Below are 17,045 nucleotides of genomic sequence, written 5' to 3' on the forward strand. Positions count from 1 at the left end.
ATTATTATTATTATTATTATTATTATTATTATTATTATTATTATTATTAACTGCATAAGCCAAAATATATGCAAACTTTTGGACATGCATAAAAATGAAATAATTTAAATAAAATAATATGATAAAAAAAAATTGTATATATATCCCTCTATGGTACGGTGTTGCCTCCAGGCAACATAGTCTATTTTAGTTTATTTTGAATAAAATTAAAAAGCAATTTATTGGTCAAACCTATCTCTGGGAAGAAGAACTCAAATACTAATCAATGAAAGTGCAAAAAATTTGTCACATGACCCACAGGGCTCCATTTTGTGTCCTGTTTCAGCACATGTGCACAGGTCACATGGCTCCATATTTTCTCCAATGAAAAGTGCATTTTTCACTAATTTCTGGCCAGTTAATCACCCACAAAAAATATGAGTCACATTCACTGGTAAGTAAAGAAGTATTTTCAAGAACTTTACATTATATATCATCAAATGTTTTAGAGTAAATTACAAAAAACTGTGTGTTGCCTCAAGGCAACATTGTACCATAATGGAATTGCATAAGGCCATACCAGACACACTAGGGTGGATACAAATATAGTATATTTGTAAGGAAAAGAGCTAGAATTCTCTAAATTTATTTGCATTTTTGCATGATTTTGTAATGCACATACGATTAGTAATTCACATACTATAACTGCACATATTGTTGATCTGTACATTTTCTATAGCATTTAAAAAAGGTATATAACACAACTGTTGAGGGTGAGGATGAGGTGTCATGTGATGAGGAAGATGAGGTCATAGTGACAATCCGGCAGGGAGAGATCGAAGATGGAGATGAGGTGAGGATGAAGATGGATATGATAACTTGATATGATAACTTGACACGATAACTTGATATGATAACTTGACATGATAACTTGATGTGATGGTTTGGTAATACTTGTGTTCCACGATGGTACAATGTTGCCTGAGAGCAACAGCTGAATTTGAAATGTTACTTTTTATTAAATATGACATTTGTAATACATTATAAACTGGACAAATGTGTTTGTTCAGGTGTCTAGTTAAAGAAATTGATGTTTTAAATAAATATATTTCTTTTTTCTACATGAAAATGTCAAATGTTTAAATTTGTCCGTTGTGGTACAATGTTGCCTTGAGGCAACAAACTTAAAAAATAAAATAAAATAAAAAACGTTATGAAAATTTTTATTGTTATTGTTATAGTGTCCTATTTTAAGCAGGAAATACACCACAAATATTTTTTTTCTCATTGAAATCATATTGCATACCATAGAGGGTTAAATAATATAATATAATATATGATATGAAATGAAATAAAATAAAAAACATTTATTTTTCCATCTCAACTATGCACAATTATATATTTAGTTAAATGTTTTGCTAAAGTCTAAATTAAATTAAATCAAATCAAATGAAACAAAATAAATAAATTAAATAAACTAAAAAAAAAAAAAAAACTAAAACATTTATTATACATGTATTAACATTATTAACATTTATCGCATTACAAAAATGTAATGTTATTATTAATAATAATAATAATAATAATAATAATAATAATAATAATAATAAGTATTATTATTATTATTATTATTATTATTATTATTATTATTATTATTATCATTATCATTATTATTATTATTATTATTATTATTATTATTAACTGCACAAGCCAAAACAATATATGCAAACGTTTATACATGCAGAAAAATAAAATAATTCAAATAATATAAAAAAATGAAAAATGAAATGAAATAAAATAAAAAAGCATTTATTTTCCATCCTAACTATTCACAATTGTATATTTAGTTAGATGTTTTGATAAATAAATAAATAAATAAATAAATAAATAAATAAATAAATAAATAAATAAATAAATAAATAAATAAATAAATAAATAAATAAATAAATAAATAAATAAATAAAACATTTATCTTGCCATCTTAAATATGCACAATTATATATATATATATATATATATATATATATATATATATATATATATATATATATATATATATATATATATATATATATATATATATATATATATATATATATATATATATATATATATATATATTTATAGTTAAAGTTAAAGTAAGTTAAAGAGAACATCACCCACATTATTGCATCCATCTGTGACTATGACATCAGATCGTTTTGTTCTACTTTTATCTATCATTGTATTATTTAACAATCATTTGTGTTTTATCACCTTGTTTCAAGTCAGTGTTTCCACCTAAGCTCAACTTTATGGCCTGCTACTGTGACGTCTGAGGACGGCGGTTCACAAACAGCATTGGGTTCCATCTTGTAGTCTTCAAAAACACGGTTACAAAACACGCCACATCTTTCCGTTAGACTCCACCATTAACTTCACTGTGAACTGAAGCTGTGCTCGTGAATAATATGAGTGGATTTTCGCTCTCATGGGTCTCGTAGCATACAAACCATACATGATTTATTTAAAGGCACTTTATAAAACCAAACTCTCAAGAACAGGAGCAAAACCAAAATAAAAGAAGGAAGTGGTATGTCTCGCAATCCAAACGGAATCGCTAGAAGAAAAGTTCGCTTTGGATGTGTTTTTAACATATAGTCCACAAGACAAAAAAAATTACTGAATTTATTAAAATGACCCCGTTGCAAAATGTATGAACCTTAATACTGTGTGTCATTCCCAGGGATGTTCCACGGCTGTTTTTTGTTGCTGTTTGTTTTGGGATGGTTGTTAGTGTCCCTTGTTTGTCCTGAACAGTTAAACTGACCAACGTTCTTCAGAAAAATCCTCCAGGTCCCAAAAATTCTTCCGTTTTCAAGGATCTTTTGCATATTTGAACCCTTTCCAGCAGTGACTGCATGATTTTGAGATCCATCTTTACAAACTGAGGACAGTTGAGGGACTCAAAGACAACTATTAAAAAAAGGTTCAAACATTCACTGATGCATTAAGAGGAGAAAACTTTTTGAATTTGAGGTAAATTGTGCTTAATTTGTCTTCCGGGAAACATGCAAGTATCTCCTGTTACTTAAATTAAAAAATATATATATTTAAACAAAATAATATCATGTAAAATATATGGTTGGGTACCGAACTCTGTACTTTTAAGGGCACCGACCGAATTACGTCGGTACTACCGAGTACCGATTCACATTAAATAAATCGGTACCAAATTTCGGTACCTGAGAATGCATCTGGTGATAAAGACTAGTGTCTGTGAATATTAAACAGCAAAAAGACTATTTAAATATGAATTCTGCGTGTCCTGTCTCTGTGCGAATGAATGAAGCAGAGGCGTGGTTTAATATACCTCACAGACACACACACACTCTCAGAATCGTGCATGTCGGTCGCATGTTTCCATCTCTGCCATCTCATATGAAGACATGAACACACGAACGTCATCTCCAGAGCCACGAGAGCCACTTTATGAGCATTTTACTTGTCACTTGAGGAAAAAATACGTCATATATTCATAAACACACAGAAACTCAAAAGGTCTTCACGGCAACGCGTCAAAATAAAAGTTTGAATTTAACTTGACAAATACATTACTGTTGTACAGTAGAATTTAGAGACTCTCAATGTAATAATAATACTAACACTAATGTAATAATAAATTATCAAAACGTTATCTTTTAAGTAATAAATTAAAATTGTTGTTCATGTTTTACTTTTAACCGTATAAAGCTCAGTTGTGCAGCACTTTGCTTGATAGATTAATTAAATTAATGTCTTATGTCTTCATTTGATTACCAGACAATAAACAACACATCATTTGTGGGAAATCTTTTCATAGAAATTAACTTAAAAAGAAAAAAAGAATATGGTTGTTTTTATGAATTAAATTAAGTAGCTAGTAGCCTACTATTTACTAGTAAATATTACAGTATACAAACATCACAGACAATGGCAGACAGCGACCAGGTCAGCTCTGGCATAATGTCAATAACACTTCTATAAATGATTTACAGTTTCTGAACAGTTATTGATGTAAACATGTAGTACCAAAAAAGGTACCATTGGGTACCGAAACCGAATTTCAGGTACTCGTACCGGTGAAAATGTGAACGGTACCCAACCCTAGTAAAATATCGTACTCAGGATAGTACTAAATAAAAAATAACATGCATTTTTTTATGATCTCTCTTATTTTGTTAAACTTATTCGCATTTTCACAGATTCTGCAAGGGGTTCACATATTTTTCTTGCAACTGTAAACATACCGAAAGGTTGAATTAATGGGATTTTCAGGGTTTTCTGCTATACATGCTTCACTAAAGATACCGATGGTTTACCCAGGAACCCCCTAAAAGAGAATACCGCTTCAGCCCATTTAATCTTTAATGATCTCAAATGAACTATAAACCCACGGCATTGAATCATGCATCAATAAATAAACAGCTATGGGTTATTGTATGTGTGCCTGCTGTATTTAAATAGTCACCGGCATCTCAACCACCAATTACAACCCAGAGTTATTAGATTACAAATTAAACTGTACATTTGCAGTGCAGCAACCTGAGAATGAATGCGGATAATTATTCCAGGGGACGTTGAAATTGCAAAGCATTTAAAACGTTTTTGCAAATGCCCATAAGATTAGAATTAGCCTTTCGTGCTTTTAAATTACACACATGAAGTCGCGTCAAAAAATCTTGTGCACACTTGCGTCTTGATAAACAAGTTATTTTTTAAATGTCAGAATGAAGTAGCGGCGCATGAAACGCTGACCTACGATTAGCAGACGCTAGCTTAATACCTTTTGATTGAAAGCATAAAAATAATTAGTCAATCTGCATAATTGCTAATTAGATACTAATGCATATGTACTCGCAATTAACAACAGCTGCACGGAATAAAGGTAGAATAAATTCGCCTCTGAATGCCAAAGGAAGTATATAGGCACATATCGGCTCACAAACATAACTGCTGCAGCTTGTATTAGCTCACGGTCACTTTTTCATACAAATGCTCAAAGTTTATTTTTATTTTTTTTCAAACCCTCGAATTGTAGAGCTTAACCGTATCCCGTAATTATCTTCTCAGAGGGTTGCTTTTGTTCACGTTTTTTTTTTGTGTGTGTGTGGCGAAGGAAATCAGCTTTTTGAAGCCTACACATGTCGGGATCTCCCGCTGAGTCCAAATGGAACCCACTCAGATACATGTTTCCCTGTGTTCTTAAGTTGTTGCCAGGAATTGACGTTGACAGTCCTGTCAGCAGCATTCAAAAACCCAAAGCTTGTGGTTCTACGTGACGATTGCAAGAGGTAACAAACAACTTTAATGCTCGAGCAGGGGTACACACTGAAGAAAGGAAATGAGAGAGAAATGCTCGCAACTTCGAAGATTAATTCAATCTGCACAACAACCTGAAACCCTCAGTTCCCCTGTGGTTGGTACAGATCATCAGAAGTTGACAAATTAATCCTCACAGCCAGTTTTTACAGAAGACTGCTTCCTGAACTCACAAAGCATGCAGGCATAGAGAGATTTGTGCGCGGCACACAATGGCTCCACATACTAGAAATCACCGTTCCATGGCAGGCGACCCACAGAGGCGTCTGTTTTCCCTGCTATTGTTAACTGCGCTTCAGAAAGAGTGTGACGTTTCTGGATTTAGGTAGATGTAAAGCTCACGTTTTCACATAATCTGTGACCGTGAATAAGGCCCTATATATTATCAGCGTTGGGGGTAATGCATTACAAGTAACTTGAGTTACGTAATCAGATTACTTTTTCAAATAACTAGTAAAGTAATGCATTACTTTTGAAATGTACGACAAAATATCTGAGTTACTTTTTCACATTTATTTGACTGACAGCTCCCCCATCCCCATGCTGAGAAAAATCGAGAGTAAGTTCAGAGGCGTTGTGTGTGAACAGGTTATTGTAGTTCTAGACTAAATGTGAGCTTTAACTAATCTCACTTGTACAAAAAAGATTCAGTATTCCTCAAAATGAATAAAATCAGTCAAATGCAAAGTCAGAATACTAATGCAAACCTCTAATTAGTAAATATTAACGGTGCACTACGTAACTTTTCCGTCCGCTACAGGTCGCCTATTCAAAACAAAGGCGTTTGATGACGCAAAGTTTGAGCGCAGAATCTTGGGACATGTGGTCTTCTCCTCACAGCCGGTGGAAAAGAATCGGGATAGGACTCAGGTAGAAATCATGTCCATGGATGCGGTTATTAACATTACTGTAGTATGAAGTAGAGCTGGACCGAGTGTTGTGGAGCTGAGCAAGGTCACTGGAGAGATTGTTAATGAGAATCGAACACAATACGCCTCGTGAGAAGCGGGACTTTTATTATGCAACAGTCGCCGCCGCCATTTCCGCTTTTCTGGTCATGAGTATGAAGTAACGCAGCTCTGTTTATCATATTGGATACATCTGAGTGTGTTTAAAATTGTTATGACGTCACCGAAACCGAGGGTAGCACAGATGACGCAATTGACAAGCAACTCCCTCACACGTTTTTCCTTCTTTAAAATAGCAATTTTTTCATGATTTACAAATAGTTGGAAACCTTTGGGATATTGTAAGTACTCAACTGAACAAAATATGTAAAACTGGCCTAGTGGTTTTTGGATATTTTACTGCAAAAATGTTACATATTGCAGCTTTAAATAAAACAAATATTTTTATGCATGTAAGCTCTCACTTTATTGACCAATGTCTTGCTGCGGACCTTCAATGATTCAGTTAAACTATGAGCAAAAATGAATAGATTTTTTAAATGATTTTCTAGTTTTTATTGGTGAAGTAAGAGTGTTAAACTTTTTTCTCCAGCATCCTATTCTTCCGTTATCCAGAACAAAAGGGCTAAAAGGTTTGTTTGAGCTGTGCCCTCTACTGTACACTCGTGATTTTGCATTTTTACCACAGCTTGAGGCTTATTATTTAAATTTTGGTGTGAAAGGGTCTTTACATTTGCACAAAATATAACTTTTTTTGTAAAAAAAATACAGAAAAAAACAAACGAGCCCAGCCCAGGTGAGAAAAAGTAATGCAAAAGTAATGTAACACATTACTTTTCTCAAAAAGTAACTAAGTACCGCAATTAGTTACTTTTTAAGGGAGTAACGCAATATTGTAATGCATTTCTTTTCAAAGTAACTTTCCCTAACTGTATATTATTACGAAAACTGGATTCTGATTGGTTAAATCGCAGCATTCCATGGCCTCACATTTTTGTATAATGACTCTAAACTATAACTGACCTTTTGATTTCCTACAGACACTACCGTTCAAAAGTTTGGGGTCAGTAAGAGTTTTTTTGATATTGACGCTTCACAAAAGCTGATTTTATTTCTATGAAAAATACGGTAAAAACAGTAATATTGTGAAATATTATTACAGCTGTTTTCTTTTAATATAATAAAAAAATTGACTTTCCAGCATCATGACTCAAGTTTTCAGTGTCACATGATCCTTCAGAAATCATTCTAATGTGACGTGTTGCTCAAGAAACATTTATGATTATCATCAATATTGAAAACAGTTGTTCAAATCAACAGCATTTACAAAAGCTTTTACTGTCACTATTGATTAATGTAATAGGTCTTTGCTCAATAAACTTTTTTTTTTGTTGTAACATTTAAAAAAAACGTACCAACCCCAAACTCTTAAAACAGTCATTTATAAACATTTATACATAAACATGTGTATATCCTTGCATCCCATCTGCAATACACACACACACATTTCAAAGACATGATGATTTTCATACTTATATTCTCTCCCCTAAACCTACCAATCACAGAAAACTTTCTGCAATTTTACATTTTCAAAAAAAACATTAGTACTGATTTATAATCTGTTTTCCTCATGAGGACCAAAAACATTTCCCCACAAGGACAAGGATTTCGGAAATTGCCATCTTTGTGGGTAACATAGGGTTTATCTGAACCACACACACACACACACAAACTTCAAAGAGGGTCCAGTTCATAAGTTGAGTGAATTAAACTTTTTGCTGCACTGCAGTACTCTCACAGACTGTGCAGCAGGAGTTTAGATGAACTTTTCATATGCTTAATTAATGAAACTGGGGTGTGTATGAACATCTCTTCAGACTTTATCAATGCACACCAATCCATACTGAGGCCAATGGACAAGGCTTGATATTACAGCCCGCTTGTCCACTGATACACGCAGGCTTTATTTGCTCAGGGTTAATCTGTGTGTCAGGAACTAGTTGTCCATCTTTCAGCCAGTTTGTCTGAAATGACTAATCTTTATGTTTTGACTTTGGTAGGAACATCCATTCCAGCTGTCTATACATCTACACCCATGCATTGAAATTGGAAAGTTCCCAAATTTCAAAATGTCGAGTTTTATATTCCTTGTGCTACTGAAATCTTTGTGACTCAGGTTGGATTTGTTCATCTCATCTCTTACTGACCTCTAATTGATGTTGCCATCCGAGCCTGGTGATGCTCCCAATATAGCCCCTGTGTGTGTCCAATATTTGATTATGTGCCGGTCTCTATGGCACCGCGGCCATTTGTGTGCTAATTAATTACCAGGCTTAAGAGCTTGTAGATAATTGGTGTGTACACCACCATCAATTCCATTAAAAAGAGCAATTATCACCTACCTTATGCAAATGATTGTTTCTGAGATCCCCCCCCCCCCTCCTCAAATTAAAAGGAGACACTTGAGTCGTGCCGCCCTGCACTAGATCACACTTCCAATATCATATTAATAGCAAGAAAAGACGTGGAGACTCACAGATAACATGCGTGTCATTTATAATGGATCTTTAGAGACCAATAAAGGGTGCATGAAAAATCTGAGAATGTCCTGCCGCAAAAAAAAGTGTCCAAACTCTCACTATACAGTACAAAAACCTGTTCACATGAATCGTAAGGTGCAAACGTGCACGTGTTAACTCTCTCTGACCTTGGGCGACACAGGTGCTCGAGCAGATCTATGGCTCTCTGTGATGGGAAAAGTAGGTCATGGAGTGCTATCGCTGGAAATATAAAAACTGAACATCTTTGCCGCATGAGACCCCAACAGGGAAATCATCGCTAAATAAATCAAGTACGTACAAGCTACGCTCTCTCAGCCCAGAGAGACATGACTGACCATTAGCGTATAAATACACATACTTCCATCACGGCTCTTTCCACGCAGGAAGTGACCTCAAACCCTACGGTGACATATTAAGGACAAAAACATATAAATCAGATGTTTTCTTTTGACCGACCTTTCCTAGTTTTCCTCAAGGTAGGAATGAAGGTTCTTGTGGTTCATAATGCTTAAATGAATAATGCTACAAACAGTATTTTCCCTTCAATTCAACTTTCCTTCTTTCACACATGCACACACACACTACTGCTTTTATTTATTTTTTCTGTAATTGCTTTTCTGTTTTGCATTAAGCTCAATCAAAGATTTTTGGGGCATTTTCTGAGAAATATTCAGGCCATATCTCACCCTCAAATCAAAAGAAATTGTATTTTTCTGAACAAATTAAAAAAAATATTTTTTTTGTATGACAATTTAGTACTTTCAACAGAAAAAAATCAGATTACCTCAATGCAAAACACATTACGATTGAAGATATTTAAATTGCTAAATATTTTATGTTACGGTAGCATTTATTATATTTGGTTGTTTTTAATTGTTCTCAAACTTTTTATACCAAGTACCACCACAGAAAATATTTTGCTCTCCAAGTACCACCATAATGACCAACATTAAAATACAGTAGCGTGGAAGGCCTAACTATTCAGCTACAGCTCTGCACAGTTAAAAAACGAGGCAGTTTATTCCTAATAAGATTTATTGTTGTCAACCACTTGCAAGGAACGCCAAGGTCATGGGTTCGATTCCCAGGGAAAGCAAGAATTGACAAAATGTAAAATGTGTACCTTTAATGCAATGTAAGTCGCTTTGGATAAAAGCGTCTGCCAAATGCATAAATGTAAATGTAAAACTGTACTGTATACTTAAATGTAAAAGAAAAATGTATTGCGTTTTAACATTACTCTATTTAGTGATTCCTCTGCGTCCCACTAGAGGCAGCCTAAGTACCACACTTTGAGAACCACTGTATTAAGGCCTGTTCACACCGGGACGATTTTCGCACGCGTTTATCGCCGACGTTTAACGCCTCGGGACTAAACAATGGGCGCCAATGTGAGTGTTCACACCGACGCGCAAAACGGCAGGCGTAAAAGCGTCATTTTTTAAAAAAACGCCTCGGGTTTGTTTTTTTATTTTGACGCGGCGCGTAAAAAACTGTCCGACCAATGAGATCGGCGCTTTTGTTCACGTGCCTGGAGCTGCTGAAGTGACAGTAAAACACGACTTGGTGGCGCTCAAGCACAAAACGGTCTTGCCGAGCACACATTGATACGACGAAGAAGTAGTAAGTAGACAAAGAAGAAGATGAACTGCTAATGCTGCTTGCCAGTTAGCAAAAAGTGTGTGAATGGTTTTGTCCATATACATAATATGTCTATGGTTTTGGCAAGCACGTAAATACTGTCTCTCTTCTCCTTCTGTGTGACAAGCGAGTGTCAGAGGCTTAAAGTGCCGCAGCACCATCTTGTGTACCGGGAGCGCATCGACTGAATGTGCACGTTCACTCGGCGCAGCGCCAGTGAAAATCGTTTGGGTGTGAACACTCAAGACGCGCCGAAAAACGGCACGAAAAACGCTGGCGATAAGCGCGCGCGATATTCGTCCCGGTGTGTACAGGCCTTTAGAGTATTCATTATTTCACATTATTAGAATGTGAGAATTTTGTGCCACAAAAATAATGTAACAAATACACAAATAAAAAATTGTCCTGAAGGGGTCATGGATTGAGAAATCAACTTTTTTTATTCAGCCTTTGATATATAAAAGTTCAACGTGATATAAGAATATCCTGTAAGTTTCGGAGCTGAAAACTTCCTTGTTAGTCAAAGAAAAGCTTTTATTGACACCAGACCCAGCAAACGAGAGATCTCAGAATGTGCCAAGCTGTGACGTCAGAGTGTGGTGAAACGCCGCCTCAACAGAAGAAGAAGAATGCCTGATTCTGAAGCCCCGCTCACCGACTCGTGCATGACATTTTATAGATGAATAACATATGTCTACGTGGAGCTAAACCAGATCCAACTTCCAAGCAATAAAAATGCTGTATATCGGTTATATCCACTGATCGGGCGGGCCAAGTAATAAAAAATAACATTGCAATTTATTGCGGTTGGATGAGAGATAAATCATTGTGTTTGTTTGATAAAGACATTTTGCGAGCCCTCTGGAAGATTCATTCCAGTTGCCGTTTTCCCACACGCTTTCAAAACAATTCCCCACGTGTACCCACGGGTGAGCCGAAGCTCATTATAATATGCAAAACTTAAACGATCATAGCAGTGGGCGTTTACTTCTACTGTAAGTCTTCAGTGCGGCACGCCCATAAAAACCGAGCGTTCCATGAGAGAGGCTCAAAACCAGGGTAGAGAATAGCCTATTAATTATTCATTATGATATTTTTGTGAATGTAAAAACCACGCAAAACGTCATAAGTTGACCTCAGACAACAATATAACAAAAAATAAAAAAGCCAGTTCATGACCCCTTTAATAGTAACCTTTATTGTCTTTATGCCACATATTTAGTGCATCTCCTTTTTGATTTTGGGGTGAAATATGACCTGGACATGTGAGATTCACCCATTTATACCATCTATAAAACAGCTTCTACTACTGGTAGAATCATACCAACCGGATTCATTTTGCCATCTAAAAGTCCTAACCAAACACAAGAAGTGGCAAAACTTTCTTTCTTTCTATTTCATGCCTCCATCTATAGTGAATCCCACTGATCAACATACATTAAACAACACACATATTCTGATTAATACACATTCTGTCACTATACACATTATCAGAGTTCAGTGTGGACACAAAAGACAAATAATATGAGGTGTAAAGCACAACACAGTAAGATAAACTTTACAGAGAAGAGCTTATTTACAGCATTACACATTACTTCTGAATCTCTTAATGTGCGTACTGCATTTCTGCACAAATATGCATAATTATGCAGTTTTGCCTCTACCCATCTCTTATTTATTACAGCTATATTCACTTGAGCAAACTTCATTCAGTGTATCGCGAGCACGTTTACATTGTGAACTGTTATTGCAGAACATTAAATTATTGTACATATTGAGTGGGAAGGCGTATAATGAAAACTATCATCTGGGATATTCATCTTCCTTTCTGGCTAAGCTCCTCCTGCTCGGCTCAGTTCAGAGAAGAGGGACGAGGGGTGTAACTACAGACAGATTCCAAGATTTGCCCTGGAAACATCCTTCAGCACACTCACCAGAGTTGGGGTCCGAGTTGCCGTCTGCTTCGGTCCTTTTGTCCGGGGAGGCCTGCTCGTAGAAGTCATCCTGCGCCTGCACCAGAGGGAGAGGGTGTGAGAGGAGTGGCCCACTGCCCACAGGCTCATGGTCCCCCAGCCCACTGTCACTGCAGCTTTCCTGAGACCCATCCGGCAGGTGAAACGTGACGCGCCGCTGCGACTATAAGACCAGAGAGCAGAGAGACAGAGCCACATGTTAATGCTTGTCTCATTGTGTCTCAATCAACCAGCGACTTTCAGTCAATATTGCGGATTGATATTTAATTGCAAATTGAATGGGGATTTGTTCACTTAAATGAACAAATAGGATATTTTGGATTTTATTTGGTCAAAATTGTCCCTGAGCACAGCAAATATAAGTCACGTTTCACATTACAAAGCTCTCTTTACTAAAGAACATGCGTGTGACATGATGCGAACGGTGATATGCTCTGAATGCAGCGTAAAGCGATAATGGTATGATGTGTTAATAATCACTAAAGAATTACTCTTATATGACATAACAGCATATAATGTGAGAAGATGAGAAATTATACTATATATATATACTGCCCCGGCCCAAATAAAAAAAAAAAAAAAACTGTTTGGATTTAAAAAGGCAAATGCTTAAGAGGATCATGGCCATATTCCAGGATGACACTGTCAAGATTCATCTCGAATTGTGAAAAAATGGTTGGGAGGGAGCATGGATAATCATTTTCACACATGAATTGACACCTCTCAGTCCAGACCTTAAATTAATTGAAAGTCTTTGGGATGTGCTGGAGGAAACTTTACGGAGTTCTGGACTCTTGCATTGTCAATACAAGATCTTGATGAAAAATGTAGAACTTGTACCCAAAAGGGTATGTGCTGGAGAACACTATATATATATATATATATATATATATATATATATATATATATATATATATATATATATATATATATATATATATATATATATATATATATATATATATATATATATATATATATATATATATATATATATATATATATATATATATATATATATATATATATGTATATATATGTATATATGTGTGTGCGTGTGCGTGTGCGTGTGTATGTATGTGTATATACACTGTTTAAAATGTTGGGGTCATTAAAATTATTTACTGTTTCTGAAAGAAGACTCTTTTTCTTTCCAAGGCTGCATTTATTTGATAAAACCATTTAAAAAACCGTATATTATTTTCACTTAGTTTAACTTGAAGTACTAAAACAGCTAAAACTAAAAAAAAAATTAAAAAAATTAAAAAAAACTATACAGACATATTTATTAATAATAATAATAATATAAAAAGCACACAACAAATTAACTTTAACTAAAATTATAATGACAACAGAGAATAAAAAACAATTCAAAGTGCTAATAAAAACTATAATAGTATTTCAATGGTATTAAAATAATACTGCTATGATTAAATTATTCTAAGTTGTAAGTCACTCTGGATAAAAGCATTTAGCATGATAAAAAATGACATGTAAAATATATTTTTTCCTCCAAAAATGTATTGATTATTATTATCAACATTACCATTTTCAGTGCTACAAAATGACTTCATCTATGGATGTGTTTACAACATACTGTATATATAGTAAATCTTAATATTTGATCAATATTACTATTTTTACAACAAAAAATGAATTGCTTTCTATTTGAATATATTTTAAAATGTAATTTATTTCTGCGATCAAAGCTGAATTTTCAGCATCATTACTCCAGTCTTCAGTGTCACATGATCCTTCAGAAATCATTCTAATATGCTGATTTGCTGCGTAAGAGGCATTTCTGATTATTATCAATGTTGAAAACAGTTGCGCTGCTTCATATTTTTCAGGATTATTTTATGAATAGAAAAATCAAAAGAACAGCATTTATTTGTGCTTTCTGTAATATTCTGCTTTTATATAAATGACCCCAAACGGTATGAGTTGCTGTAATGTAGGTATATGTCCTGTGCTCTTGTTGACGGCTGGTCAGCACAGGCTCTGCCCACAGCGCTGGTAGGCGTCGACGGAACACCACTGCTGGGTTGGCACGGCCCGGCCAGAGCGTCCTAGATCATATGCCATGTGCTCACACTGGGCACAGAGGCTCAAGCCGTGTGAAGGTTCCGGCATCACCATCGAAAGGGTTTGACAATGCAGCATGCGTGAACCCTCCCTGCATCTGCAAGCTTTCGGTTGTTTGTATATGCAATAATTTATGCATAATCCAACATGCCTGTCTGCATAACCTCTCCCACGCAATTACTAGGAAAAGATTGCACACATGCGATTTTTAACCAAGCAACAGTTCCCGTTGTTTTTAAAGAAAATATTTCTGCATTGCTGATCTCAGACACTTGCTAATTTTGAGCATACTCCAAGAAATTCTAATGACATTTCGCAAAGTCCAGCACCGAGCTCTCCGCTAACCTTTCTGAGCGGGAAGTTGTCTTTTTTTGCACTATCTCTGTCGACTGTCTTAGACGACTCTGCTGTAATTATTGGCAAAAGCAAAGGTCAGCCAATCTCAGCGCTATGCAAATGACCTCATTATATAATTTGGAGCATTTCAGAAAGCAAGTGACATTCAATTAGAGGTAAAAAAGAGGCGAACAGTAGCTTCAGCACGACAGCCTGAGCTACGGACCACTTAAGCTGGACAAACCACAGCGGCTCTGTTCTCAGATCTCTGGGCTCAGAACTATTTCACTGACCTTTTCACCTTTTGACCACTCGCATCACAAAATTCATCATGCAAGAAAGCACAGGAAAGTTTCAGGCTAAGAGACAAATTGTCAATTTACCCATCATTCGTTGCTTGAAATAGCATGACATAACAAGATATGCTGGAAAAATTGATAAAATAAGTGTGCCAAGGGTGAGTGTGAAATAAACTCGATCATGAACAAATCAAATGTGAGTTGGTGGCACAGCCTGCTTGAAGTGTTAAATTGTGTCTTTGTCAAAATGCAAGTCTTTTAAACTGCTTGAATGTGTGTGCACATATGTATTACGTGTCTATTAGTTCATTGATAAACGATATCATGCCAACCTAGATTAATGTGACTGATATTCCATTTGATTTACTGTCCAGAGTCTGACACCACTACAACTAGTCTCACACACCGTTTAGTAATAGATATGGATATTATGTGCTCTATAAACCACAAGTCCTGTGTAGTATTTTATTCATATGATATGCTTGGGTTCTGCCAAAACCACACGGTATAAATCTCTCATATCACAATACAATATCATCAAAGCAATATTTTGTGTAGATCACCTTACAGAGTGAAATACTAACCCGATTCTAACCTGAACGATGGCCCAGCACGATAAGCAAAAATGCATTGGTGTGCAAACCAGCATGAAATGAACACAGGTATGTGATCACACTTCAGTTCTATAATAAACGGCTGTAAAGCAGGTGAAGATAATGAATCATTGCTGCTTATGTGCACGCAATGTTTTAAATATCGGTTGATGCATGAATTCATGTGTGTGCACTATATTGCCAAACGTTTTGTGATGCCTGCCTTTATATGCACATTAACTTTAATGACATCCCATTCTTAATCTGTAGGGTTTAATATGGAGTTGGCCCACCCTTTGCAGCTATAACAGCTTCAACTCTTCTGGGAAGGTTTTCAACAAGGTTTAGGAGTGTGTTTATATTTGATCTAGAACCGCATTTGAGAGGTCAGGCACTGATGTTGGACGAGAAGGCCTGGCTCGCAGTCTCCGCTCTAATTCATCTCAAAGGTGTTCTATCAGGTGGAGGTCAGGACCCTGCGCAGGCCAGTCAAGTTCCTCCACACCAAACTCATGTCATGATTCATGTTGGAACAGAAAGGGGCCATTCCCAAACTGTTCCTACAAAGTTGGGAGCATGAAATTGTCCAAAATGTCTTGGTATGCTGAAGCATTACGAGTTCCTTTCACTGGAACTAAGGGGCCAAGCCCAGCCCCTGAAAAAGGAAGCACCGTCAGGGAAGCACCGTTCTCCTGGCAACCGCCAAACCCAGACTAGTCCATTGAATTGCCAGTCAGAGAAGCGTGATTGGTCACTCCAGAGAACATCTCCACTGCTCTAGTCCAGTGGCGGCGTGCTTTGCACCACTGCATCTGAGAGTTTGGAGAAGTTTGGAGGTCTGTAGCAATTGACTTTGCAGAAAGTTGGCGACTTCTGCGCACTGTGCACCTTAACATGCGCTGACCCCACTATGTGATTTTACGTACTCTACCACTTCATGGCTGAGTTGCTGTTGTTCCCAATTGCTTCCACTTTGCTATAATACCACTAACAGTTGACCGTGGAATATTTAGTAGTGAGGAAATTTCGCAAATGGGCTTATCACGGTACCACGCTTGAATTCACTGAGCTCCTGAGAGTGACCCATTCTTTCACAAATGTTTGTAGAAGCAGTCTGCATGCCTAGGTGCTTGATTGTATACACCTGTGGCCAGTGGAAGTGATTGGAACACCAGGGGCACGTTCAAAGCTCAAACCGGTGCGCAACGTTTTGCTACGGTTTCCGGTTGAACGTCATGTTTCCTGGAAACGGTGTGTAACGGTGTGCAACGGGTTTGAGATGCGTTTTTTCTCGTTTGGTGGGTGTGTCAAATATGTCAGTCCAATCAGC

General features: G+C 36.1%; 1 protein-coding gene across 1 annotated transcript in view; it reads right to left on the bottom strand.

Moving 5' to 3' along the window:
- The window catches only part of pcdh9 (protocadherin 9), a gene marked incomplete at its 3' end in the record, with an annotated part of 375,333 nt that overhangs the window by 125,421 nt on the left and 232,867 nt on the right, over positions 1 to 17,045 (bottom strand). Inside the window, exon 4 of the mRNA XM_079841102.1 lies at positions 12,364 to 12,565. Coding sequence (XP_079697228.1) covers positions 12,364 to 12,565 — 202 coding nt within the window. The remainder of the gene's footprint in view (positions 1 to 12,363; positions 12,566 to 17,045) is intronic.

This window comes from Gobio gobio (genome assembly GCF_949357685.1).
Source record: "Gobio gobio genome assembly, chromosome: 17".
Classification (NCBI taxonomy): domain Eukaryota; kingdom Metazoa; phylum Chordata; class Actinopteri; order Cypriniformes; family Gobionidae; genus Gobio; species Gobio gobio.